Source organism: Staurois parvus, unplaced genomic scaffold, assembly GCF_062004578.1.
Source record: "Staurois parvus isolate SC_StPar_1 unplaced genomic scaffold, SC_StPar_1.0 ptg000818l, whole genome shotgun sequence".
In the NCBI taxonomy this organism is placed as follows: domain Eukaryota; kingdom Metazoa; phylum Chordata; class Amphibia; order Anura; family Ranidae; genus Staurois; species Staurois parvus.
Window position 1 is genome coordinate 6,203,828 of NW_028318614.1, and position 27,451 is coordinate 6,231,278.

The following is a 27,451-nucleotide window of genomic DNA, read 5'->3' on the forward strand; positions in this document are numbered from 1 at the left end:
GGTAAAGGGAATCCAGATAGAAAATACAGAGCATAAAGTAGCGGCCTTTGCGGACGACTTATTGTTTTATGTAGACAACCCTCGAATAACATTACCAAATATAATTAAGATCTTGAAGGAATATGGTGATCTATCAAATTTAAAAATTAATCCAACAAAAACAGAGATCTTGAACATCAACGTACCAAAGAGTGAAAAGGAAAAGCTACAAAAAGAGTTCCCCTTTACATGGAGAGAAAAAGATTTAAAATATCTAGGAATAAAACTTGCTATCTCATATAAACAACTGTATAGATTAAACTATATTTCTTTGATAAATGAGATTAACGAAGAATTAAAAATATTAGAAGGTGGAAACCCATCATGGATAGGACGTATAAACCTAGTTAAAATGGTAATCATACCTAAAATACTGTATAGATTCCAAATGGTCCCAATTAAACTGCCAGAGGTGTTTTTTAAGATAATGAAAAAAATGTTAATAAGATATATCTGGAGGAACAAAAAAATCAAGAATATCATATGAAATATTGAGTAGAACTAAAGAGAAAGGGGGAATGGGACTACCTGATGTCAAGAGATACTATAAAGCAGTAATTTTAGCAAGAATTTATGATTGGACATTCAACCACAAGGGGAAGAGTTGGGTAAAAATTGAAAATGAATTGAGTGGGATTAGTTTGAGTAAGATGATATGTAGAAATGAGCGAATTATTCAAAAATTCGGTTCGGCTGATTCGCCGAATTCGCGGAAAAAATTCGCTTCGAGCCGAATTTATTCGCTGCGAATTTAACTTATAAAAAGGGTGTTTCTAGGCTTCAGAGAGCCTTTATATTAGTGCAGAACACTGAACCTTTAATTTAAATGCCCTTGGAGTCTGCTGGGGAAGAGAAATAATACTGTCAGTCAGTATGACATGCAGATGAGTGCCGTCGATCTTAGAATCACCGCACACTTCACTCATTTGGGCAGTCACGGGGCCAAAACCAGAGTGTGGAGCCACAGTGTGGCGGTGGAGGCAGCAGCAATGGGAGGCCATACAGCACCCTATGACAAAATGGAACCCACCAGCAGTGTGAGGAGACCTGAAAGTGGCACATGGCAGAGTGTGGCGATGGAGACAGCAGCAATGGGAGGCCGTACAGGGACCCATGACACACTCTGGACCTGGCAGCAGCATGAGGAGGCGGTACAGGGGCCCATGACAGATTACGGGCCTGGCAGCAGCATGAGGAGTCGGTACGGGGGCCCATGGCAGATTACGGGCCTGGCAGCAGCATGAGGAGGCGGTACAGGGGCCCATGGCAGAGTGGTGGAGCGTAAGCAGCTAAAATTGAAGGCCATACAGAGGCCTATGTTAAAAAGTCCCCCCAGCAGCAGCGTGGGGAGACGACTATCAAGAGTCCAATGGCAGAGTGGCGGAGCAGAAGCAGCTTCAATTGAAGGCCATACACAGGCCTAGGTTAAAAAGCGGAAGCCGTCAGCAGCGTGAGCAGACGACAGAGACACATGGCGCAGGGTGGCGGTGGAGGCAGCAGCAATGGAAGGCCATACAGCACCCTATCACAAAATGGAACCCACCAACAGTGTAAGGAGACCTGAAAGTGGCACATGGCGCAGGGTGGCGGTGGATGCAGCAGTATTCGGAAGCCAAACACAGGCCTAGGTTAAAAAGCGGAAGCCGTCAGCAGCGCGAGCAGACGACAGAGGCACATGGCGCAGGGTGGCGGTGGAGGCAGCAGCAATGGAAGGCCATACAGCACCCTATCACAAAATGGAACCCACCAACAGTGTAAGGAGACCTGAAAGTGGCACATGGCGCAGGGTGGCGGTGGAGGCAGCAGTATTCGGAAGCCATACACAGGCCTAGGTTAAAAAGCGGAAGCCGTCAGCAGCGTGAGCAGACGACAGAGACACATGGCGCAGGGTGGCGGTGGATGCAGCAGTATTCGGAAGCCAAACACAGGCCTCGGTTAAAAAGCGGAAGCCGTCAGCAGCGTGAGCAGACGACAGAGGCACATGGCGCAGGGTGGCGGTGGAGGCAGCAGCAATGGAAGGCCATACAGCACCCTATCACAAAATGGAACCCACCAACAGTATAAGGAGACCTGAAAGTGGCACATGGCGCAGGGTGGCGGTGGAGGCAGCAGTATTCGGAAGCCAAACACAGGCCTAGGTTAAAAAGCGGAAGCCGTCAGCAGCGTAAGCAGACAACAGAGACACATGGCGCAGGGTGGCGGCAGCAGTATTCGGAAGCCATACACAGGCCTAGGTTTAAAACTGGAACCCAGCAGCGTGAGCAGACGACAAAGACACACATGGCAGAGGATGGATCTGGCAGCAGTATGAGAAGGCGGTACAGGGGCCCGTGGCACAGTGTGGTGATGGGGGCTACAGCAACTGGATGCCAGAAAGTGGCCGATAGGGCTTTATACTGCATGGAATTATAAAGTTGTAAAGACAGCGGCCTATAAGGCTATACACACTATAACAATCAAGACTTGATTGACCATTGGCCTATAAGGCTATACACAGCATGAATATCATGACTTATTCTGAGAGTGGTTTGGAAGGCTATATACAAAAAGTAATTCATGAGCTGTCCGGACAGCGGACAATAAGTACATATATACAAATCAATTCATCAGCTGTCCAGCCAGCGGCCTCAAAGGCGACACATACAGTATAGAAAGCAATTCATGAGCTGTTCAGACAGCGGCCTCTAAGGCGACAGACATACAAAGCAATTCCCGAGGTGTTCAGGGAGCGGCCTGAACGGCTAGGTTATTAGGTCAGTTGTGTCAGGAACTGGTGGTTTGAAATCCAGACTAATCCACGCCTGATTCATTTTTACAAATGTGAGTCTCTCCACACTTTGGGTGGACAGTCGTGTCCTCCGCGGAGTTACAATACCTCCTGCCGCACTAAACACGCGCTCCGATGCCACGCTACTGGCCGGGCATGACAGCCTTTCAAGGGCAAATTCAGCTAGTTGGGGCCAAAGGTCAAGTTTTGTTGCCCAGTAGTCAAGGGGATTGTCTACCTCGGTTGGCAGGGTGCTGTCCAAGTAGGCCCAAGCCTGTTGTTTGAGGTCCTGCTCCAGGTCCACCTGATGCTGCTGCTGCTGCGGCTGGTTAGTAGTTTCCTCACTGCGCTGGTGAAGAAAGCTACTCATCATCGACTGCAGACTGAGGCAGCCGCTGCTGGTGGAGCTGCCACTGCTCCTACCACCCCACCCCTCCCCTGCTGCCATGGCAGCGGAACGCGAGCGCACAGGGCCCACAGTGTCTGAGGATGGACGTTGGCGCAGAAAGGCAGAGACCAACTGACTACATAGGTGGTTTTTATAGTACTTTATTTTGGCCTCCCTCTCAGCAGGTGTGAAAGGCCACCATTTTTGAACGGTAGCGAGGGTCCAACAAGGTGGACAGCCAAAAGTCATCCCTCTGTCTGATGGTTATTATTTGGCTGTCGCTACGCAAGCAACCGAGCATGCTATGGGCCATTTGTGCCAAGGAATGCGAGGGACTCCCTGACTCCATCTCCACAGCATACTGCCACGGTGCGTCTGGGTCCTCTGTCTCCTCCTCCTCCTCTACCAGATGCTCCTGCTCCTCCACTCCTGTCCGCTGAGTGGAAAAACCACCCATTTCACTCAATAATTCCTGAGCACCAATGTCCTCCTCTACCTCCTCCTCTTCTTCCTGTCCTGCCCCCACAGGGGTCATGTGGCGTTGAGATCTGTGCGCCACGTCTACAGCACCCTGACCAGCCATTGTTAACAGCATTTGTTCCAGGACGTGCAACAGAGGAATGACGTCGTCCTGCCGACTCACGAATAGCGTGGCCTCCTCAAAGGGCCTGAGCAAGCGGCAGGTGTCACGCATGAGCTGCCAATGGCTGACATCTAAGTTACACAGGGGAGTACCTTTATCCGCTTGTAACATCAGGAAATCGGTGATGGACTTTCGCTGTTCGTAAAGGCGGTCTAACATATGTAGGTTTGAATTCCACCTTGTTGCAATGCCGCAGATCAGGCGATGCTGTGGAATTCCGTTCTGCCGCTGCAGCTCAAGGAGGGTGTGCTTTGCGGTGTAGGAATGGCTGAAATGCATGCAAAGTTTACGTGACATTTTAAGGATGTCTTGCAGTGGGATGGTGTATTTTAGGAACCGCTTGACAACCAGATTGAACACGTGAGCCATGCATGGCGCATGGCACAACCTTCCTTGACGCAGAGCAGACACCATGTTCTTTCCATTGTCGGTCAACATAGTTCCGATTTTCAGTTTGCGCGGAGACAGCCATCTGTCGATTTCTCTGTTCATTACACTCAGAAGTTCCTCCCCTGTGTGACTACGTTCGCCAAGGCATACCAGGTGCAGCACAGCGTGACACCGTTGCGCCCTGCACATGTGATATGCCGGTCGGGTAATGGGACTTGGCACGAAGGTGGCGGCTGAGGACCCGGCGGAAGAAGAGGTGGTAGAGGCGGACATCTTTGCTGGACCAAGGACGTGCAAACGTGGAGGCAAAAGCGGCGTGACCTGTCAAAGTTGCTGGTGCGGCTGTGCCGGCACCACGTTCACCCAGTGGGCCGTAAATGACATGTACTGTCCCTGACCGTAGTTACAGCTCCACACGTCGGCGCTGCCGTGCACTTTGGCAGAGACCGACATGCTCAAAGACTGGCCCACCATCTCTTCTACATGTGAATGCAGGGCCGGCACTGCCTTTTTGGCGAAGAAATGCCGGCTTGGCACTCTCCACCGCGGCTCGGCACAAGCCATCATTTCTCGGAAAGGTGCTGAGTCCACCACTTGGAAAGGGAGGGACTGCAGCACCAGCAACTTGGACAGGAGGACGTTCAGCTTCTGCACCGTCGGGTGCGTGCTCGCAAACTGTTGTCTCTTGGAAACGGATTCCGAGAAAGACTGCTGACGGAATCCGTGAAGAGGAGTAGCAGGAGAAGGAGCATCTGAACGAGCGGAAGATGCCAACGAGCGACAACTCCCCTCAGCAGAGGTGTTGGAGCCTTGACTGGCTGATAGAGGGCGATTGACGTCGGGTGACGGAGCAAGTAACGGAGCGGGTGATGGAGCGGGGGCTGGGGCAGGCAGAACCGCCGTATCTTTATCACGGTTTTCCCAGGCCACTGAATGGCGACGCTGCATATGCTGACGCAACGCTGTAGTCCCAACATGGGCCCCCTGGCCACGCTTGACTTTCTGGCCACATAGTCGACATACGGCTACGTTTACTTCCTCGGGCGGCTTGACGAAAAATTGCCACACCGCCGAGTAGGAAACTTTGCCCCCGCTACTCCTCACTGGCTGACTGCTACTTCCTCCGTGCACACCGGCACCACTACTGGCCGTGGTGGTAGGCTGCAGTGGAGCTGGTGCTGTACTCCGTGGCCGTTTGGCTCCACTGACACTGCTGCGACCCTGCTGCCTCCTGGGCAACCCACCGACTGTTTTGCTCGCTGGCAAGCTGGCACCCTCTTCTCCTGATGATGCGGAAGCAATAGCCTGATGACGACGAGGCTGCCAAGTGCGATCAGCCTCATCATCATCAATTAGGGTCTCCGCGTCACTACTAGCCCCCTCGGCTGCGTGTGGGTCAGGAGACAGACCTGTCTCTAGACCGGCTACCGAGCCACTCTCCTCGCCAGTACTTCTTCGCCTGGCTGCTGAAGAGGCGGATGTCTCCCCCTGTTCCTGACCGCCCTCTGTTAGCTCTTCCTCACTGTACAGTGGGGCTGAGCCCACAGCATGCGATACTTCGCTTGGTGAGGGAACACCAAAGGACAGGGGCAGGTCGAGGACACGTGATTTCAGTGGGCTTGCTCCCGGGCCATGCGAACTAACGGTTGTGTCTGACGTACCCACCGACCGTTGGCTGTAGGTGTCAGAGGTGACCTGGGAAGAGGAAGACGACCGAGTCAACCAATCGATGACGGCAGGGTTGTCGGTGGAGACACGACCGCTGGATGACACCGGGAGCACTGGCCTCTGGCTGCGACTAGTGCTGCCTCGACCCCTTCCTCTGCTGCCACGTCTGCTCGCTCCTGAAACATTGCCTCCTCTGCCACTCCTCTGCGTGTTGTCTGACATACTCTTTAATTCAATAAGCACCCCAAAAATAAAACCGGATTTAACTCTTTGAACGTACAATAGTGGTTGTGAAGCAGAAAGTCAGTTTATTTAGCACAATCGGTCAATTGCAGCTTGCCGTTGGCTGGAAACTGTACGTTTATGTCACTGGAATGCACTAATCACCCAAAAAATATTACCGCCAGCCGGCGTGTAAATGGATTTAACTCTTTGAATGTACAATAGTGGTTGTGAAGCAGAAAGTCAGTTTATTTTGCACAATCGGCAAACTGCAGCACCAACTGTGCACGACAGCCACCAAAAAAAAAATGGTGTATGTCACTTTAAATTTTCGATTCTTTGATAGCTGTGGCCCTAAGTAATGATTCTGTGTCCCTGAGTAACGATTCTGTGTCCCTGAGTAACGATTCTGTGGCCCTAAAGTCTCTGTGGCCCTAACTCTGTCCCTCAATACACAGAGGTCTGTCTCTCTTGAATGACCGGAGGCTAATGGAGAATTCTAAGATGGCTGCGATTTATAGCTCCACCATTACACAGTGCTGGCTGGCTGCTGATTGGCTAATGCGATCACATGTCATGATTCATGACTCATGAATGCATTATGGGTCAACGCGCCTTGTCTGCGCGCCTTCCCAGAGATCCCCGCCCCATCTTCTCTGTCCATTTTCTCCTGTCGCCACACATGTCGCCGCCATTTTTGGGAAAATTCGATTCGTGCATCCGAAGTTTGCTAATCTTCGGATTCGTCGCGAATAGAATTTTTCCAAATCTTCGGAACGAATTCCACTTCGTCATGTTCGATTCGCTCATCTCTAATGATATGGGTTCCAGCACATCTTAGAAGAGTTAAAGAAAGCACAAGTATTTACACTTTAAATGTTTTAAGGGTATGGGATAATTTACACAAAAGTAGGAAATGGGAATTCAATTCTATATTAATGCCTCTTGTAAATTCTGATTATTTCCCCCCAGGAAAGGATGAGATATCTGGTAGATGGTTTAAAAGGGAAGATATCCAACTGAGAGATGTACTGGTAGAGGGGGAATTGAGACCATTTAAAGAATTAAAAGAGAAGAAGGGAGAAAGTTTTATTGGAATAGACAAGTGGAAATATCATCAGTTAAAATGCTTTATTGGAAAACTACCAAAACCCCTGAGATTAAAAAAGGATTGGAATATGTTTGAAAGGTTGTTGGAAACACGTAGAGATGGGTAACACGGAATTGCCAAAGTTTATAGAATACTCACAGAATTAGACACAGACACAAAGTTAATTTTTATAACGAAATGGGAAAGAGATATGGAGGTGGTGTTAGACGAGGACCAACAGAACAAGATATATAGATTGATACACGAGAATGTTAGTATGAGAGATGTGGAGATTAACTATAAATGTTTGACACGATGGCATATCACACCGAGTATTGAGCACAAGATGAGGGGGGAGAATTCTAAAATGTGTTGGAGAGGTTGTGGGGAGGAGGGCACGGTGTTTCACATTTGGTGGCAATGTCCGAAAATTCAGGCTTTCTGGAAGATAATAGTTAACTCAATAGAAATAATAACTGGAAATGACATAGGGTTAGACCCAACGATATGTCTCCTACATAGTGTTGGGATCACAGTAAATAAATATAAAGAATCAGGCGTTTGGTACTATTTAAATGCTGCAAAGGGGTTGATACCCAAGTTCTGGCAAAAATCAGAGGTGCCGAAGGAGGAAGACTGGATCAACAGAGTAAATCAGATAAGTAGAATGGAAAAATCTTACTATATGCAGGAAGATAGGATGGAAATATACTATACAAGATGGGAAAAATGGTAAAAATTAGGACTGAAAGAGAAGTATAGAAAACTATAAATTAAGAAACTATTGGGCCTCGAGAGAGTATAGAACGTGCAAAGGGGAGGGAGGGGGAAGGGGGGTGGGAAAGGGTTGGGAGGGGAGGGAAAGAAAAGATTTATTAGAAGGGGCAAGGTAGAAATGTATGGAATATTTATATGTATTGTTATCTCTTCTTATGGAATTTTTTTGTAAAAAATGAAAAACTAATAAATATTTAAATTAAAAAAAAATAAATAAATAAAGTACCACCTAACCAGTCAGTCAATGCCAGTCAGTGCCACCTAACAGTGCCATATGAGTGCTGCCTTTTAGTGCCCATCGGTATTGCCCATCAGTGCCACCTACCAGTGCCGCCTATCAGTGCCCATCACTGCAGCCTCATTAGCGCACATCAGTGAAGGAGAAAAATCACTTATTTACAAAATTTTATAACAGAAACTAAAAAAAACATTTTTTTTCCACAATTTTCAGTTTTTCGTTTAGCAAAAAATAAAAAACCCCAGAGGTGATTAAATACCACCAAAAGAAAGCTCTATCTCTCTAAAAAAAAAAAAAAATAAAAAAATAAAAAAAAAAGATAAAAATGTCATATGGGTACAGTGTTGCATGACCACACAATTGTCATTCAAAGTGTGACAGTGCTGAAAGCTGAAAATTGGCCTGGGCAGGAAGGGGTATTAGTACCCTGTAGTCAAGGGGTTAAAGTCCCAAAAAATATATATAAACCCAGTGCTGGTGCGCAATGGGCCCCACATGGACTGACACGCACCACTAATCAATGACCATCTATCTCTAGAATGGTCATACACGCTTGTACAGGGTAATTCCCAGAATGCCGGTGGTCTCCAATGCATGATCCTATACTCCTATCCTAAGATGATTCATAATGCTCGATAAAGTAGTTGCCAAAAATAATGGTGATCTCTAGACTCCCACAGATGCAGAGCATGGAGCAAATATATATCCCCATATAAAAAGAAAATAGAGAAGAAAGGGACATTCAATAGTGTTGACCTGTGTGGTATATTTATTGGGGATAAAATCAATAAAAGCACGCTCACAGACTGAGTGCCTAGACCCGGCACCTAGTGTATTCAGCTTTGTTGCTCAAAATGGAGTTCACTGTACTGGACACTCACCAGAGCGGCTTGCGTTCTACGGGGCAGATGTGACGTCGGCGGAAGTTGTGATACGTTATGATACAAGATCGTCATCAGCGCCTCCATTTAATGTACCACTCTGTGCAGTTTTGCTGTGACTCCCGTTCGCATGCAGGAAGTGATGTCAATGCATTACAGCACTTGAAGTAGCCGAACAGAGTGAACCCTAAAGGAAGACTGGAAGAGGGTGAACAACAAGGGTACTGACCGTGCAGCTCTGGAGGGGATCATTTGACAGGTAAGGTGACCATAATGTGCTAAGACGCAATGCATACTAGCACATTGTGGCTAACCGCTCCTGGGAACTCATTAAAAAAAAATACTATGTTTAATTTTGCTTTAATTATGGGTTGAGACCCCATTCTTGAACACAGATTTACACATAGGATGTCTGGATACCTGGTATGCTCGTGTATGTTCTGGGTCAGCAAGTCATTATGTAGTGAAACAGATATAAGGATGCCGGCCCTGGAGTCTTCACCTACAACAATAAGTCAGCAATGATAGATTCCTTCTATTCTACCTGACAGGTTTCATAGAAGAAACTTTCTCCTCTTGTGTCCTGTATTATAAAACTTGGGCTGGCCATACATTTTACAATTTTCTTATTCAATTTCCTTTAGATTTTCCTTCTACTATGTAGTGCAAGGGTCAGCCTGATTGCATACAAATTGATTTTGTTCAGGCTTGACCTCCTATTATGTAGTTTTGGTAAATCTAAAGAAAAATTGCACAAGATAATTGTATAATGTAGGACCAGCCTTCCAGTGAATGTGAACTTTCCTTTTAGTTTTGGATAGAGTGATGCGGAGTTAGAACCTGCTGTTGTGGTGCTGTGGGGAGATTGACTCTGTGTTCTGCTGGCCATGGTCACTAAGACTAAAACTAATGGGAAAACAAATTATTATCCGAACAGGAATAGAGGGAAAATCTTCCATTGAGGACACTTCCAGTGACAACGGCCTATATCTGGAATAACACTGTTCTGGAATAATTATTTGAATGGGCTGACTAACGCACCAAAAACAGCACATGCCCTATTTTCTTGTAGAACGGCACACACAATACATGGTAGTGCATTCCTGTGTGCCTCGCCTACATTGATGAGGGACACTGGAGTGCCATTAAAGTGAAAAATGCCATGATAACCCACAGTTTAATGCTGAGCTCTAGGTATGATCTTTATTGCATACTTACTTGAATCCAGCTTGGCACAATGTAAGTATACACATCCCATATCTGATGGGCTGCTGGGGAAACTGACAATCACGGTAGTATTCGGCACTACTGCAGTGATTGCCACAATCTTTTCTGTCCTGCTCAGGTTCTGTGAGAGTGGCTGAACCACTGCACACTGACCACAGGGGATCACTTGCTGGGCACTGCGTCATTATATAGAACACCTATTTTTTTACTGAAGTTAAGCCATTCAAGACATTCCCGGATTCATTCATGAAAAAATACAAGGCGTTCTGTGAATGGGCCCCCTGTGGTCCGTGCCCATTCCCATTCTTGGGCCCCCAAGTGGGACCAAGAACTTGAGGCTATCACTGTAGTGGTGCTGACTACCACAGTGATGGACAGCTTCCCCGTGGTCCCTCAGGTATGTAATGTGCATACTTGCATACTATGGTATCCTGAGAATGGTACATGTGCCAGGCAAGCACCACCCTGTGGTTACTATACATAGGGGCAGTCGCTCAGCAAGGGACCCAGAAACGGTGATCACTGTAGTAGCGGAAACTACTACATTAATTCTCCACTTCCACAGCAGTTCTACAGGGCTGGCATATACATGCATAGATTGGTCCAAGCTGGACTGATGTTACTATGCAATACAAGCAATTCCTGGAGTTCAGCTTTTAACGAGGCCTACCCACTGCTCCTTTACTTGCTGCATGCAGATTGTACGAATTCTCAATGGAAGTATTTTTCTAATCATCTTGTGGTCATATGACCGCAAAGCTCCAGTGAGGTGTGTGTGTGGCAGGTGGAAGTTCTCTGTCATGGCCAGCAATGCCTTATAGCTATGGATGTTGGCTGGGATGGTACCACTGTTCTAGGATTCAGCAGTGTTGTTGGCCCTCTACAGACACTCTCTGGAGCTTTGCAGTCGTATGACCACTTGGAAGAAGACTAAAAAGGTATTTCAATTGAGATTTATTATAAATTGCATACAGCATGTATAAGAGCAGAGGGGAAGGCTTTGCTTGAAATGTTGGTTAATTTAGACTTTGCTTTCACTTTAAACCAGAACTAAAGTCCAAAATACCTCTGCTTCAATAGTACAACGTCTTCAATGTCCCTTGCAGACATCTTCTCCCTGGCTTCTTCGGGTGCCAGTCTTTGGTCATCTTGATTGGCCGATGCGAGATGCCATCAGGAGTTAAGTCATTCCGTAAACAGGTGCGGTGCTGGAATATAAAGCTGCGCGTGCACAGCTCCACGTATAATCCTACAGAGTGCTGCAAACCTGCAGTTAGGTTTGTATTATTGCAGACAATGCATGTCTTTTCTGTAATAGGGAGCCAGCCTGCTTGCAGTTTTTTCTTTTTAGACTTTATTTTCCCTTAAATATGAACGTCATTGAAGACCACCTGCACATATCTTTGTGTAAACCTGGAGAGGATTTCCTTTCACTTCCTGTAGCTTTTTCAGGACAGGAAGTGTGAGACATCCCAATGGGATGTGAGAAAATACATCTGACAGGCGATTTAGCCCTTCACTACTTAATAAAAAATGAAAAAAGGTTCGGGATTAGATATATTTTAATATAGGTTGGTGCATGACTGTACCTAGACTCGCCCTATCCCACTGGCCAGCAGTCACATACTGGAGAGTGAGTGTTGTGTACACAGAAGACATTCCTCTTATACCGGTCTCTTCTGTTTCAACTTCTCTTTCCTGCTTTAGTAGCTCTAGCTGGATTTTTATTAACTTTTCCACCCTGGCTCCAGCACACTGTTCTCCAAGGCAGCTGTCAGATCCTTGTCCACTAAGATGTTTTCCCTGTAAATGGAACTGCCTGTCTGTGCTGCGTTTCCAGGGGTAGGTGTTTGCGGGTGCATGCTGTATGGAAGGTGGAGCACCATGGCCTTGGCAGGGTGCAGAGTGTGCTGGGTGCATGGGGTGTTGGGGCTGCAGCAGCAGGTAATGGGGAGGAGGAGGGGCGGGTGGTTACAGGCCCTGTAGATGAGTGACATTCACACAATACAATGAGGATCATTCATCTATGTCTAAGAGGTCAGAGATTATAGAAGAGTGGTCGCCTTCCATTGTCACAGAAGTGTGCACCAGCCAACCAATATAGTTTTCGTGTATTCTTTTAAAATGCGCATTTAAATGTGCTAAAAACTGTGGATTTTCCAGGAAGTCATTTTTCCAGCTTGGCACCCCCCCTTCCCCCAGCACATAGCCCCTCCTCTTTTGGGAGTGTCTACTGCCTGTGCTGGGTGAGCTCCTTCACCACTCCCCTCCTGTTGGGGAAGAAGTGAAGGATTGATACTATAGAATTCTGCCTCAGTGACAGCTGTGAGTATGCTGGGACTGCTGACAACACATCCAAGATGGCGATATCCAGGAGGAGTGTTAGGATGTTTGGGTGTCTACACGGGGAGATTTTACTCTTGGATCTAAAGTTAGATTCACACTAGTGGGGGCTGTTCGGCTTGCATTTGTGCGGGCACAGCAGCCCATTAGTTTGAGGCTGCTGTGCCTGTGTATCATTAATAAAAAAAAAAAAAAAAAAGGTGCATGAACCTTTTTAAAAACCCATCCGCAGGGAAATTGCAAGGTCTTTTTGACTATGTGGTTTCCCTGCAGTTCCCTCACCCAGGACCAAACTGCAGGCTGAGATGCGTGGGGCTGCCATTCAGGATGAACGGCAGCCCTGTGCATTTCACAAGAGCAGTGTGATTCAGCTATGGGTGGTTGCGGGTGCAGGAACAGGTGCGATTCCTGCAACCGCAGCCTGCGGGCTAGTGTGAAACAGGGCTCAGAGGTGGAGCAGACAGAATCTGGAGCACCTGTGCATGGCAACCATGGCCTCTGTCTTTGATTTTCAAAGCTTAACCAAAGTAACCGATGACAGAATCTGATTGGTTGCTATGCACAGCTGCTCCAGTTTTGACAAATTCCCCTATAGTGTCTTCCTGCTACCAAGTAGCCCTTAATAGAGCTGTGCAGTTGTATACATTCCTCCAGACTTAAGTCAAACAGGCCTAGAGCAGTTGTTGTCAATTTGAAGTGACCCTGTCACCAGCTTTATTATATATAAGTACAGGAACAGAATAATCACATTTTAAAAATGCTTACTTGCAGAGTTTTTCCTTTCTGTAAATATGCTTCTATTTACATGCAATGTATCTTTGAACTTGCTAGAAAGTATGACTTCTTCAGGAGGAGTTGGTTCCATATCACAGCCCCTCTCTACTTGCACATCATAGTCCTCTCCTCTTCTGGGTGTGTCTGAGTATTATCTGTGCTGGTCCAGTTCCATCTCTCCTCTCCTCCCTACAGAAGTGTTTATGTAGCTACTGTGGAATACTATAGAGCAGCCTTTCTTCATCGGGGTTCCTCCAGAGATTGCTTGGGGTCCCTTGAGCAATGATCACTTTATGCCTGTTGGAAATGTCAGTACTGACTACAATTATCTTTCTAGCTATCTGTAAGAGGGACATTCTTCTCCTTGACCACTAATGTAAGGAGATTCTTCTCACGAACTACCAGTGTAAATTGCATTTTTCCCACTGACCACCAATGTAAGGCACATTCTCCTTACTGAACACCAATGTAGGGAGCAGTCTTCCCACTTGACCACCAGTGTAAGGGCCATTTTTCCCACTGACCACTAATGTAGAGAGCACTCTTCCCACTGACCACCAATTTACGGGCATTTTTTCAACAAACCACCAGTGTAATGTGCATCTTTCTCAGTGACCACCAATGTAAAGAACATTCTTCTCACTGACCACCAATGTAAAGAACATTCTTCTCACTGACCACCAATGTAAAGAACATTCTTCTCACTGACCACCACTGTAAAGAACATTCTTCTCACTGACCACCAAAGAAAAGCGCATTCCTCTCACTGACCACCATTGTAAAGTACACTCTTCTCACCACCAATGTGAGGAGCTTTGCCCCACTGACCACCAATGTAAGAAGGGCCCGAGCTACATAAGATTTTATTTATAGTCTCTTTAATAGTTTCTGTTTTTAAATTGAAATAAAAAAACATACCAGTCCATGGTGTCCAGTGCTGTCATCATTTTAGCCCAAAGGTCTTGTTCCTTCCTCTGCTCCAGGTAGACATCTTGTTCATATATCCTGTGCATGCACAGACATGCTACCAGATAGCCTTGCACATCCACACGTGCATAAAATTTTGTAAAAACCCCACATGTGCAAACTTGTCCTGCTTCTCTTCTGAGCCCCACATACTGGCAGTGACCTGCTGCTTTCTGCACACGTACAATGAGGATTTCACGCATGCCCTGCTATTATTCAAAAGAAAATTGTTATAGTTGTGTTAGAGAAAGGGGGCAGGAGGCATATAAAGGGAACAGGAGGCAGAGTAAGGAAAGTCATTTTCATGGTTGCAGGTCCTGGGACTCTAGTAGTAAAGCTAAAGTCATGTTGGATTTGCATGGGCACAAACCACATTTGGCAACCACGTTGTCAAGATGGCAACCAAGTTTGTGATTGCTAAAATTTTGAATGACATTGTGCTTGCCTGAGTGGTTGACGCTATACAGTAAATGCAGATGTCATCTAGAGCATTCAACGTAAGCACTGGGACTTGGTGATCAATGTGGGAAGAGATTTTGTTTCAATTGATTTTTTTTTTTCTTTCGGGGGAAGGTGCTCTGGATCAGATCAGGGGAGACCAGATCCCATATTCAGCTCTGTAGCTGTACTTCACTAGTCATAGTGATCTGTTGGCTGGAATGATGGGAAATCTGACATCACATTATATCCTCTGTACTGTACACATAATGGTTCCAGAACTGAATCCTGGAGGAAATTGTGGTTTGCAGATGCTGTTTTATATCAGCACTGGGACTACAGTCACTATCCCAGCACTGTTATAACTTATGACACGGGCAGCTCGGGTGGTTAGTAGACCAATACAGAGAGCAGTTTTGCATTTACAGCTATTACTGTAAATTAAATTGCATTAACGTTCCTCCTGAGTGGGCAAATTGACAGGTTTTTTGGAATATTCCCTGAAGTTGGAGACATTTTGTGGGTTTTGCTGGCTGCAGAAGAGTGCATAGATATTTACAACCAGGAATGTATGTACCCACACTCGATCTATATGCGTATGAATGTATTTGCAATATAATATGCACATGGTGTCCAAAAACCTGGATCTAGAGGCACTGGATTATTAGAAATCAGCATTTTCATTTCTATAAAATGCAGCTGGTCCAGGAACTGCGCAGTGATACAGACAGGTGTGCGGAATATTGTGCTTGGTTCATACAACAGCAGGATTAGTGGTGTGTTGCAGCACTGAAACTTTATTTCACCTTTGTCGGTTGGCAGAATGCTGGTCTGAGAACAACCCAAACTGGATGGCTAAAGGCCATATTCAATCTGATCCATGAATTAAGGTGTGTGCAGAGATCCTTGGTGACACATTTATTAGGCCATCTATTTTTTTATAGTAATGTAACAGGGGAAACCTTCCTCTGTATGTTTAGCCTTTTCTTGTATCAGAGGAGAAGTAGAGCCAAAGCTGTTTAGGCCAAAGTTCTCCTGGGGATCACAGGAGTGCACTTTGTTCAGCAATACTGTAAAGTCCGCTGTTTGCTGACGCCGCTCAGCAGATCCAGACTCTGGAAAGATCCCATTAAAAATGCTCAACCTCTCAGCATGCTGCTTCTACTCCCATTCCCTCCACAGCCTGGCACTCCAGTGAGCACTGGAGGAGCAGAGTAGAGGGCAGGTGACCGACAGTCACCTGCTCTCTGTTCACTGAAGACCGAGAACTGAGCGATCAGCTCTTTTTGATCACTCAGTGTTTGTTTTTTCATATCCTGCACATCTTTTAAATTACTACTTTGTTGGAACAACATAAAATTCGGCAAATTCCAGCAAAATGGGGCCCCACTACACTTCACTATTGCTGTGAGAACTGTTTTAAAGTGTTACTAAATCGACAACCGTAAAATCAGTCTGTACAGTATATGCAGTGAAGCATGCTTGTTATACTCACTGTGGAACCTAAGGGGTAATCCTCTGCATTGTGTAAAAAGGCTGTTTGATCCTGTCTTCTCTGATCCTCCCCTTCTTCCAGTGTGTTTCCCTTATCTCCTGATAAAACATATTGTGTGGAGTCACTGCACTCGCTCAGTTTGATGTTTATTGCTAGAGAGGGTTTTTTTTGTTTTCATAGGAGAGTGTATGATCAGCACAGGGCCAATCAACACTGTCCAGACAGAGGTCAGGGGTTCTGCATCCTCCTACAGCAGAATGAAAACTCCTCCTGCAAGCTTTAACATGTGCTCTACTGGACACTGATAGAAGTCACAAAACTGCTCTAACTGCTGATGAGAAAAGGTATTTAGCCATTTATATTTACTAAAATAATTGCACTTCCATGTCCTGTGGGTTTAGTAACACTTTAAATCAAAGCTATCCAAGCAGGTAGATAGATGAGATCCAGTCATATGGCTTAGGTCTCCAGATCTAACGCCATTTGACTTTCTTTGGGATCATCTGAAAGCCATAGTCTGTAGCAATTAGGCCAAACAGCTCGTAGCACTAAAGGAAGAAAATGATCTCTGTATGTGACATTAGTTGTGCTACATTAAAGCGGTTGTAAGGTCTTGGTATTTGATGAAAAAAATGGGCCTCCTGTAGGTTAAGTCATAATGTACATTATTATTATTACAGACACATACTTACCGGCCACTTTATTAGGTACACCTTGCTGGTGCCAAGAAAATATCCCCCACACCATTACATCACCACCACCACCAGCCTGAACAATTGATACAAGAGATACCTTGGTTGTAACGAGTGGTTATCTGAGTTACTGTTGCATTTCTATCATCTCGGACCAGTCTTCCCAGTCTCCTCCTAACCTCTAATATCGACAAGGCATTTTTGTCCACGTAACTGCTGCTCACTGGATATTTTCTCCTTTTCGGACTGTTCTCTGTAAACCCTAGAGATAGTTGTGCATGAAAATCCCAGTAGATCAGCAGTTTTTCAAATACTTAAACCAGCCCGTCTGGCACCAACAAACATGCCGTGTTCAAAATCCCTTAAATCTCCTTTCTTCCCCATTCTCATGCTTTGAACTTCTGCAAGTCGTCTTCACCACGGCTAGATGCCTAATTGCATTGAGTTACTGCCATGTGATTGGCAATTTGTGTCACCAAGCAATTGAACAGGTGTACCTAATAAAGTGGCCGATGAGTGTAATGTATATTATGACAGACTTACCTGCAAACAAAGCCCTCCAGCGCTGCGCTGTCACAGCTCCCTAGTGCTTCCATCTTTACTCGGTCTTCCTTCCAGTTTGGAATCTTGGCTGCTTGAATAGCTGGACAGTGGTGACGTCACCCTCATGCATGTGTACAGCAAGCAGAGTGGGCCTTAAATGTGGTTCATAACATTACCCCCTGACAGGCAGGGGGGACATTAATGACAGAAGAGACAACTAGGGTCTCTTCTGTTATGAAAGCCCTGCCTGTCTATTATATGTCACAGGGTGACAAAGACAGAAGAGCAGTTGGGAAACCTTGACAAAGTAGACACCTCCATTATAGGAAGTGTTTAAAAAAAGACTTTGGCAGGAATTACAGGTTGTTTTCATGAGAGATGTAAATTCAAAAAGACCCAAAAAGGGTTTTTTTTTTTTTTTTTAAACTACTACAACATTTTTAAAGATTGCATGACAGTTTTGTGATTGGATTTACCTCTACTTTAATCCTGAATGATAATGTAGCCTCCTAATCCTAACAGTTTAACCAATTCAATACCGGGCAATTTTACACCTTCCTGCCCAGGCCATTTTTCAGGTTTCAGCGCTCTCACACTTTGAATGACAATTGCGCGGTCATACAACATTGTACCCAAACTAAAATTGTATCATTTTCGTCACAGAACTTGAGCTTTCTTTTGGTGGTGTTTAATCACCGCTGGGGTTTTTATTTTTTGCTAAATTACCAAAAAAAGACCAAAAACTTTGAAAAAAAAAGTTTTTCTTTTGTTTCTGTTATAAAAGTTTGCAAATAAAGAATTGTTCTTCATAAATTTAGGCCGAGATGTATTCTGCTACATGTCTTTGGTGAAAATAACCCAAATTAGGATGCATTTTTTAGTTTGTAGGAAAGTTATAGAGTTCACAAACTATGGTATAGATCTGAATATTGATCAATCCTGAAGTACTGACAGACAATTTTTTTTTTAAGATTTTTCTTTTTCATATTTCACTATGACCAAAGTTGTACAATGTTACCATAGTAACATTGTACTACTTTGGGGAAGTGATCAGTATTTTTTTTTTTTTTTTTTTTTTACACAATTTGCTTATAGCAAAGAATTACTTTGCTATAAGCAAGCATTTACCTGAATGACATTGATTCACTCAGGGTTTTTTTTTTTTTTTTTTGTGCTTAGCTGTGATTTGGCCACAGCTAATCACATGACATGTGCATGTGATTAGCTGTGACCATTCACAGCTAGACACTAGCATACAATGGATGGCATGAATGAAGCCATCCATTGTATACAACTGTCATGTGACCTGCTGTGATTGGTCACAGCAGGTCACATGGTACCGGCAAGGCGGCCGATACTCAGATCTGTCATCGGCTGTGTCCGAGGTACACGGCCGGTGACAGGCTGCGCCGCTCTGCAGGAGCGCAATCTGCGCATGTGTGGAAGGACGCCATATGGCGTCCACCCGGAACGCTGATGACATTTGCCGCCCGCCATTTGGCCATAGGGCGGGCAGCAAATGGTTAATGACAAAATACATTTCACATTAAAAATACAAATTTATTAATAATAGATCCAGATTTATTTTGAGCCTTTATGTTTATAAAGAAAATTTATGTTCCTAAATATGACATCAAAATCAAATGATCCGAGAGTTGGCCCAGGACTATAAAATAATGTTTGCATGTCTCCACCCTCTATTCTGAATTTTGCGAAGAGACAAGGGTAGAAGAAAACAAGGGTAAATGACAGGATGCTTTCACTGTATGAGAGCTGCAGCTTTCATAGCTCTCCTCCCTGCAGCTCCAGAAGTACAGGGCTGGCTATAGTTTCCAGTATGACAGAAACTGAAATGATTACCTTACACATCCATGATCTAGACCTAAGATGCTCAGGATGAGCGATAACGTCTCTGTACACAGCACAAGGCGCAAAACCTTTTTGTTATTTTTAACTCTTAGAATTTGTGGTGGATGTGCTGATGTATAAATACCCTTTTAAGAAGGCATACTGTACTTTGCAGACATGTGATTTTAACCTCACATTGCTGAAGATAATTGTTATGGAAAATAAAGATTGTTCTAGCTCAGTGAATTTTATGTTTAGACCATTACACATTGCTGTTTTAGGAATGGTCATGTAATAAGCGCAGTATATTTTATAGACAACATATGGTTCAATTTGCTTGAATGAATAATGAATTGGATTTTAATCTTTATGTAAGGTAACTTCACTTTCTTGCTTATGACCTATGTCTCCTTTTTCATTTCAGTCACGTTGCTCCGGCCATCTCTTAGATACCTGTGCTCACAAAGCTCTTCTCTGCAGCCTAGGTAAATGTTACATCTTATTCCCTCAGGATTTAAATATTGCATTTCATATAAGCATTGTTTGCTTGGAAAGGTTGTAATAGACTGGATGTATATGGTAAACGCCATTCAAGATTGAAACTGTAGCCCTGAAATGCATACAGATCATACAGCCTGCCTGCCTTTTCCTTTTTATTGTTCAGTTGTCAACTGTGGCTTAAAATGATTTTGTAGCAATGTCCTGGAAAATCTGTTTTAGTTATGCTTAAAACTGCTCTGACCCCCTGCTAAATCCTACTCTAACTACCCTGTGAAAGAAAGATTCCTATACTTACCTATTCTCCTGTCCAGTCACATGGTCTCTCCAGCTACCATGAAAAGGAGACCACTGACAATAACCAAAATGCCTGTGCTTTGACATCACCCATAGGCTTGCTGTGGGGCATCCGTTGTTGGCTGTCCCTCCTTTCCCTTAAAGCTGCCACTGGGAGCTGATCATAAGACCAGACAGGAGCAGCCTCAGAATAGGCAAGTATATTCCTTTCACAGGGTAGTTAGAATAGGATCTAGAACGGGGTAGGAGCAGGTTTCAGCTTAGTTAGTAATGGCCTGGAAATCCACTATAAGGTTACATTTCACATGGGCATCTGTGGATGAAAATCAGTATGTCTAAACGGTAGCAGTGGCTGTCAGATTTGTACTCAATACAGATCTATGGCCGAGGCCACAGCTGTTCATATTTAATGCAGAATTCCAGGTTTACTGTGACTTAAAATAGTTAATTTGGGCCAGCTTAGCTTAAACCATTTCCTTCACTAACGGATGTGTCCCTTGTGATCTCTGTATGGCAGCTGCCTACAGCACTGTGTTCTGGCAGTGGCTTGGGACTTCCAGTTCCATTCCCCAGACAATCTATTTGGGCTGAGCACTCCTCAGCCATTCATAGAAAGCCTTGTATTTTATGAATGGATACAAGGCTTCCTCTGGTTGGCTGAAGTGGAGAGGCTTGTGTGTGGCCATAGCAAAGGCTGCATCTGTGTCTCATGTAGCCATCTCTGAGTACAGCAAACTATCTTTTCCCAGCCCCTTGTGTGAATGGGGCCTAATCGTTATAATGATACAGACTAAAGTTATAGGGTGTCAGGAATGGACTTGCCAGTAATGGTGGGACTCACCTGCCTTGTGGGCTACAGTACCAGGGCTGGCCAGTGGGTGCTCTCAGCAATCAGAGACTCAACCCTGCACCCTGCAGGTGTATTTAAGGGATGGCCAGACCTGCAGTCTGTGCCTTGGTGTGTGTTTTTCCTGGGCCCCTGTATCTTGTAACCTGCGTTCCTGTTCCCTGTTCCTGCCTCTGCCTGACTTGTTGTTGATCCCTGGCTTGTGACCCCGACCATTCTCTGCCTGACTCCCTGTACCTACCTGCCCGTTAGTTGCTGTACCCGGCTCGTGACCTGACTACTCTCTGCCTGCTCCCCATGTTCCTACCTGCCCGATTGTTATTGACTCGGCCTGCCTGACGACGCTTTCATTGTATGTATTGTTATCTGTGTGTGGTTTGGTTTGGTTCGTTTGCACTGTTATGTTTTAGTATTGCACTGCTTTTATGTATTGTTAGTGTTAATAAATTATATTGTTTATAACATATCTGAAGCCTGCGTTTCCCTGCGTCAGTTCACATACCTCTGGTCATACCCTGGAGCCCTGACATAGGGACTACTTGATTTTTGATTAATTACATGTGTTCTCTCCTTGGCAGAGAAGTAGTGTAAGGCTGTCCTATCTTCTGCCTCAGATCATCGCTCATAACAAAACCACTCAAAAAATTGCCAATTAACATCTCTAATAATCTGAACCTCTACTCTGGATAATAGTGCTGCCTTACTTCTCTGGTATTACTTGATTTTTTGTTTGTATGCCCTCCCTTTTACGCAAAACACCTTACTATAAAAAAAAGTTGATCATAATAGTTTCATGTGCTGTTTTGGGCTGAAAAGGTTATTTCAGTAAGCTACTGCTCTTTAATTCTATGAATGCACTGAATTTACATTATTCAGGAATATCTTCACTGTTCCCAAGAGGGGCTCCAAATAAAAATGTCATCTACAATATACCTGCAGAAAACATACTGAGGGAGATTTATCAAGCAAATCATTCTAATACAGTATTTATATATGAGACCGTACAATAACACAATACGATACACGAGGGGTTCAAGGGCCCTGCTCCTTGGAGCTTACAATCTAGGAGGGAGGGGATAGCGGTACGGGAGGAATAGCTGTGGAGGAGATCGGCGATTAGCAGAGGGCGGGGTAGGCTTCCCTGGCGAGGTGGGTTTTCATGGTGCGCCTGAAGGAGAGGAGAGTAGGTGATAGTCTGATGGATTGGGGTAGGGAGTTCCAGAGGATGGGTGAAGTCCTGGAGGCGGGCATGGGAGGAGGTGACCAGGGAACTAGAGAGAAGGAGGTTTTGTGAGTAGCGGAGAGTACGTTTTGGGTGGTATTTGGATATCAGGTCGGTGATGTAGTTTGGGGCAGCGTTATAGACAGCTTTGTACGTCAGTGTTAGCATTTTGAATTTGATCTGTTGGGCAATCGTAAGCCAATGGAGGGATTGGCAGAGGGGGGTGGCGGAAACGGAGTGGCTGGTAAGGTGGATGAGTCTGGCCGCAGTATTCAGGATCGACTGAAGCGGGGATAGCCTGTGGTGAGGTAGGCCAGTGAGGAGGGAGTTGCAGTAGTCAAGTCGTGATATGATAAGGGAGGGAATGAGTTGCTTAGTAGTTTCCGGGGTTAGGAACGGACGTATTTTGGAGATGTTACGGAGGTGGAGTCTACATGAGTTTTTCAGCGATTGGACCTGGGGCTGGAAGGACAGATTGGAATCTAGGATGAAACCAAGTACTCTGGCTTGAGAGGTGGGACTGATGGCATTGTTGGTCGTGATGGAGAAGTCGGGGGGGAAGGGGGGAGAAACTAGGAGCTCGGTTTTGGAAAGGTTCAGTTTGAGGAAGTGGAGTGACATCCAATCCGATATGTCGTTCACTAGGCTAGTGATTCGGGAGGAGACTGAAGGGGTGAGGCGAGGGGTGTAGAGAGAGATTTGCGTGTCGTTGGCATAGAGATGGCAGTTGAAGCCGTGAGTGTGTATTAGTTAGCCAAGGGAGGAGGTGTAGATGGAGAAGGGAAGGGGCCCGAGGACAGAGCCTTGAGGGACCCCAACAGAGAGAGAGGGGGAGTGAGCGGGAGGTGGTAGCGTTATAGGTAACACTGAAGGAGCATTGTGATAGATAGGAAGAGAGCCAGGAGAGAGTGGAGTCTCTGAGGCCAAGGGAGTGTAGTTTTTTTAGGAAAAGGGGGTGGTCGACTGTGTCAAAAGCCACGGAGAGGTCGAGGAGTAGGAGCAATGAATAGTGGCCATTAGCTTTGGCGGTTAGCAGGTCGTTGTTGAGTTTGAGTAAGGCAGTTTCGGTGGAGTGTAGGGGACGGAAGCCAGACTGTAGGGGATCCAGGAGGTTGTTGTTCTTGAGGTGGGAGCTTAGGCGATTATAGACTAAGCGCTCAAGGAGTTTGGATGTAAATGGCAGCAGGGAGATGGGTCTAAGGTTGTTCAGGTCGGTGGGGTCCAGGGAGGGCTTTTTAAGTATGGGAGTGATGTGTGCGTGCTTCAGAGGGGAGGGGAATGTGCCAGTAGAGAGGGAGAGATTAAAGATGTGGGTGAAGGAGCGTAGGATGGAGGAGGAAGATCGTAGGAGTTGAGGCGACAGAGTCGAGGGGGCAGGTAGTGAGGCAGGCTTCAGAGAAGACCTTAGTGACCTCCCCAGTGGTAGCAAGGTCGTAGGAGTGGAGTGTTGAGGGGGCTTCAGTGTGAGCGATGTTAGGTGGGGTGGAGGTCTGGACAGTGGTGAGGTCGAGGGAGAGGGGTGTTGAGGGGGTTTCCGTGTGAGGGGTGCTAGGTGGGGTGGAAGTCTCAGCAGCAGAGATGTCCCTACGAATTGCGTTGATCTTGTTTTTGTAGTGATTGGCAATCTCGGGGGCGGTGAATGAGGTACTGGGTGGAGGTGGGGACGGAGAGAGTAGAGAGTTGAAAGTAGAGAAGAGCTGGCGAGGACAGGAAGGGTATTGATGAGGGTCAGAAAAAAGGCTTGCTTGGCAGCGTGGAGGGAGGAAGTGTAGGTGTGAAAGGCAGATTTATATTGGGTGAACGCTAGTTGGGATCTGGTTTTGCGCCATAGTCGCTCCAGTGCACAACTGCGTCATTTGAGAGTTTTGGTGTGATCAGTCTGCCAGGGCTGAAGCGGTCGGGGTCTAATGCTTCGTGTGGTTAGAGGCGTTAGCAAATCTAGAGTGGTTGACAGAGAGTTGTTATAAGCAGTAGTGGCCAGGTCAGGGCAGGATAGGGCAAAGATACTGTCGTAAAGTTGATCAGCTGCAGAGTGAAAGGGGGCAGGGTTCAGGTTGCGGAGGTTTCGGCTGGTGATAGTTTGACATTTGGAACGGTAGGTGCTTGAGGACGGAGAAGGTAATAAGGTTGTGGTCAGAGAGAGGGAAGGGGGTGTTAGTGAGGTTGTGGGGAGTGCAGAGGTGGGAAAAGACAAGGTCCAGGATGTTCCCGTTGGAGTGGGAGGTGGATTGTATACACCGTGCGAGTGCAAAAGAAGAGGTTAAGTGGAGGAGTTGGGATGTAGCCGGGTTATTGATCTTGACAGGGATGTTGAAGTCTCCAAGGATGATGGTGGGTAGCTCAGAGGAGAGAAAGAAGGGTAGCCAGGTGGAGAGGTCATTACCATATATCTATAGTATGTGTACATTTGTCAACAATCTTCTTAATGTGTTTCTAAAGGCTGACTTTCTATTTTTTTGTAAAATCTAAAAATTGTTAGAGTATTGTGAAAAGGTGCAATATTCTAGCCTCAAAGTGTCCCACTCTAATCAGCTAATTAAGCCATAACACCTGCAAAGGGTTCCTGAGCCTTTAAATGGTCTCTCGATTTGTTTCAGTAGGAATCACAATCATGGGAAAGACTGCTGACCTGACGGTTGTGCAGAAAAGCATCATTGACACCCTCCATAAGGAGGGAAAGCCTCAAAAGGCAATTGCAAAAGAAGTTGGATGTTCCCAAAGTGCTGTATCAAAGCACATTAATAGAAAGTTATGTGGAAGGGAAAAGTGTGGAAGAAAAAGGTGCACAAGCAGCAGGGATGACCGCAACCTGGAGAGGATTGTCAGGAAAAGGCCATTCAAAAGTGTTGGAGACTTTCACAAGGAGTGGACTGAGGTTGGAGTCAGTGCATCAAGAGCCACCACACACAGACGGATCCTGGACACATGGGCTTCAAATGTCATATTCCTCTTGTCAAGCCGCTCCTGAACAACAAAGAACGTCAGAAGCATCTTACCTGGGCTAAAGAAAAACAGACCTGGTCTGTTGCTCAGTGGTCCAAAGTCCTCATTTCTGATGAGAGAAACTTTTGCATCTCATTTGGAGACAAAGGACCCAGAGTATGGAGGAAGAATGGAGAGGCACACACTGCAAGATGCTTGAAGTCCAGTGTGAAGTTTCCACAGTTTGTGTTGATTTGGGGAGCCATGTCATCTGTTGGTGTTGGTCCACTGTGCTTCATTAAGTCTAGGGTCAACGCAGCCGTCTACCAGGAGATTTTGGATCACTTCATGCTTCCTTCTGCAGACTAGCTTTATGGGGATGCTGACTTCATTTTCCAGCAGGACTTGGCACCTGCCCACACTGCACCAAAACCTGGTTCAATGACCGTGGGATTACTGTGCTTGATTGGCCAGAAAACTCACCTGACCTGAACCCCCTGCGTTCCAGCGTGCGTTCTACCCGGCTCTGAGGGAGGACGTGCACGTCGGCCGGCTTCTCAGCTGTTCCCCTCCAGCCACCACGCTGATCAGGCAGCACGCTGACTTCTCCATACCCCACACAGATGACAGCTCTTCACCTTGGATACCTACCTTACTGATGGTTACACCAACCACGGTTTTTATGCTTCTACTTCCCTTATCTATGTGAGTGTTCCTACCTTTACACCTGAATAAAGTGATATACTGCACTTAGAGGCGCTTCTTCTTCTCTCATCCTACAGAGTCAGCTACAGTCTTTTTGGAAGCCTCGCCCTCCGTGCCACACGAGCCTCCCCGCGCTCATCTTCCTCATTCACCTATATACAACACCATCACCCCACACCAGGATTACCCAGGACTTTAAGCAGTGTTTGCGCTGATCATTCCCCCCCCCCCCCCATGGGGTTTTACTGACCCCATATCTCTCCATAAAGAGGACCTGACACAAATTATTTCTATCACAAGGGATGCATGCATTTCTTGTGATAGGAGTAAAAGTGATTAAAACGTTTTTAAAGGAACAGTGAAAAAGAAACCCCAAAACATTAAACTTTTTTTAAAAAATGTATTTAAAGTGCCCCCGTCCCCCCGTGTTCGCACATACTGGTGAACACATGCGTAGGCCATGCCCACATATGTAAATGGTGTTCAGACCACACGTGAGGTATCGCCATGAACATCAGAGCAAGAACAATCATTCTAGCACTACACCTCCTTTGTAACTTTACACTGCTAACCTGTAGACCTTTTTAAAGCATCACCCATGTAGATTTTTAAGTACCGCATTTTCATCCCATTCCACGAGCGTGCACAATCTTAAAGCGTGACATGTTTGGTATCTATTTACTCGCCGTAACATCCTCTTTCATATTTTACAAAAAAATTGGTCTATATATTGTTTTTTTTTCATCAAAGTGTATTTTTTTCCAAAAATATATATTTAATTTTAAATACCGCGTTTCGGTTTTTGGCCAAGTGCATTTTAAAGTTTCAGTTTCGGCACCACAATTTTTCATTTCAGTGCACCACTACTGAAAACCCTCTTCATGGAAAAGAAGGGTATACATTACCAAAGCGGGCAAAGCCAGGCATTTACAACACCTAGTGGTTTTCTCCCTTGGGAAGGTGCCTGTACCCTGGTGTGGGGAGTCTTTGGCTTTGCCCTTCCCAGTTGGCTCCTCCCAACTTCTTTCACATCCTCTCCTCTGATGTTTACTTCCCACTTCTATGGACTGCATATCTCATGGCACCTTGCCTCCAAGCAGTGATTTTTTTATTGCCTATCTCTCCTGAAACTGTGGATGCTGTGACACAGAGGTGCCTTCTCCCAGGGCATAGTGACAACGTCACAGAATTCAAGGAAATACATTTTTGTGGAATCTTCACAAATAGTTTATAAACTTTTATTTTTTGTGAAAAGGTGAACTTATCCTTTAAGGTTTTGGTGGATGAGGTGCACTCCTGTTTGCAACTATAACCATCTCCACCTGCTAGACCTAAGGTCAACAGTATGGAATCACTTCCCCAATCCAAGAAACCTTGCAGATCCTTTACAGTTTACCCACTAGTAAAGGATGTGCTGTGTGAGGACTAGCCACAACCAGATAAAATGTATACACTTCCAAGATTTGTGCAGCAGTTCCCAGTGGATAACACCTACCACAAAACGTGGAAAGTGCCAGTGGTGGATTTAGGA

At 45.6% G+C, this 27,451-nt stretch overlaps 1 protein-coding gene across 5 annotated transcripts in view; it reads left to right on the plus strand.

Moving 5' to 3' along the window:
* Positions 1-27,451, plus strand: part of LOC149444017 (ras-related and estrogen-regulated growth inhibitor-like) — a 193,134-nt gene that overhangs the window by 11,728 nt on the left and 153,955 nt on the right. For 4 of the 5 annotated variants that reach the window (XM_089654979.1, XM_089654982.1, XM_089654980.1 and 1 more), the window contains exon 2: positions 19,854-19,914. Coding sequence is in view for 1 of the 5 variants with exons in the window: in XM_089654977.1 (XP_089511103.1) it covers positions 16,681-16,690; positions 19,854-19,914 (71 nt within the window). In the remaining 4 variants the exon portion in view is untranslated. Of the gene's footprint in view, positions 1-16,526; positions 16,691-19,853; positions 19,915-27,451 lie in introns of all 5 variants that reach the window. The other variant, XM_089654977.1, reaches the window with a different exon arrangement.